This window comes from Anneissia japonica, unplaced genomic scaffold (assembly GCF_011630105.1).
Source record: "Anneissia japonica isolate Jap-2015-1 unplaced genomic scaffold, ASM1163010v1 scaffold1594_len1068242_cov183, whole genome shotgun sequence".
In the NCBI taxonomy this organism is placed as follows: domain Eukaryota; kingdom Metazoa; phylum Echinodermata; class Crinoidea; order Comatulida; family Comatulidae; genus Anneissia; species Anneissia japonica.
In genome coordinates, this window is record NW_022722535.1 from 236,383 (window position 1) to 237,911 (window position 1,529).

The 1,529-nt window shown below is 36.3% G+C and overlaps 1 protein-coding gene across 1 annotated transcript in view; it reads right to left on the bottom strand.

The window, feature by feature from the left end:
• LOC117111942 (phospholipase B1, membrane-associated-like) overlaps positions 1 to 1,447 on the bottom strand; it is a 6,284-nt gene extending 4,837 nt beyond the window's left edge. Inside the window, exon 1 of the mRNA XM_033254990.1 lies at positions 1,231 to 1,447. Within this exon, the coding sequence (XP_033110881.1) occupies positions 1,231 to 1,368 (138 nt within the window). The 5' untranslated portion in view covers positions 1,369 to 1,447. The remainder of the gene's footprint in view (positions 1 to 1,230) is intronic.
• Positions 1,448 to 1,529: the final 82 nt, after the last annotated feature.

Sequence of the window (1,529 nt, forward strand, 5' to 3'; positions counted from 1 at the left end):
ATAACTGTCATTCTGTGTTTCATTTGATCAGATGAAGAAAAACGCGCTTTTCCTTACTCTTTGTGCTTTTCCCAGAAAGCGTTTTTAGTAGGCCTAGGTAATTATGCAAAACCCAGACCTAACTAAAAAATTAAAATTGTCATTGTATGTAACTCAAGTTAAAATAACACTTTTCATTACTCGTGCAGCTTAATCAAATTCATTTTCAACTACCCATTGGTATTAACACGGTAACATCAATGTATTTTTAAAAATTAGACAGCGACGTTCTCTCAGAAGTTGTTCTGTAGACGTTTATCTGTTGATGACCTTTTGACCTCCTGAATTCTGCAATGAGATTTTCGGGTCGATTCAGCCGAGACGGCCCGAGTGGAGTTTCATGTAAATGTTTCGTACGGAAAAAAAAATCGCATCCGGTGGTGTAACTACCGTAAATTTTGTAATAAACGCCGCGACGCTTACAACAAAACAAAAGGAATAAGTACGGCACTGATTATAGTTAGGAACGAATTTCACTGTCTCAGATGAAGGTATCCCTCCAATTGATACGGAGCATTCGATTTGTGCGACGACGCGACTCTAGAACGGAATCACTCATGCGTGACCGTCCTACATGGCGTCCTACGTTCTTTGCATACGTAGATTCAGTCAAATTGCGTTCCAGAATCTACTCGACGAGGTGACCTTTACGTTTTCGCATGCGCAGATGACTTTTACTGACGGCATTACGTTCTACGTCCTACCGTCGTCGTGCAATCGGTAGCTCCCTATTAATCACTTTTTGGACCGGTGTTGCCATGGTCTATAGCAGCTTTGGTCTCTAATTAGAATAATAAAGATAAACGATATTTATTAATATGGGACCAAAGAAAAGTTGTATTTAATTGGAGGGTCTTTAATTAGAAGGAGTCCTGTAATTAACTTAAAACTTTTATTTATTTTTTAAAGTGCTATTCATTTATTTATTTATTCATGTTTTATTTTTGTCCTCTTATTTAGGCATGCCTTCCACAAGCTTTTGCTTTTTTGTTTACGCCGCGCCTTCCTCAATATTATTTACCATTGCACTATTTTTCACTTAGAAGAAAATAAATGTTACTTTGACTGACTGACTGATATACATTAACAGTTTTCGAGCCCTTTGTACAATTGTACTGTATATATGGAATTCATTATCAACAAAATAAGAAAAAATTTGTCGTTAAGAAAAACTAAAATAAATACAGGTACCTTGTCCTTCAGTATATCAAGTGCTCGGCCAATATTTGTGACGTAGGCAAAAGATGAGTATTTCTCTACGTCATAACACGAGGCACAAAGGTCATTTAACCCAACATATACTGTAATCAGTTTCCAATCTCGCTCCATATCAACATTCGAATCAGACGATGGACCAAGGTATTTGCTTGCATACCCATATCCCTTAAAGGTATGACAATAATTAAACATAACATTCAATCTAATAAAAGATTCATCAACTTAAGACCAAAAAAAAACTCCGTCAATAAAACTGATCAATAGGCCTATAT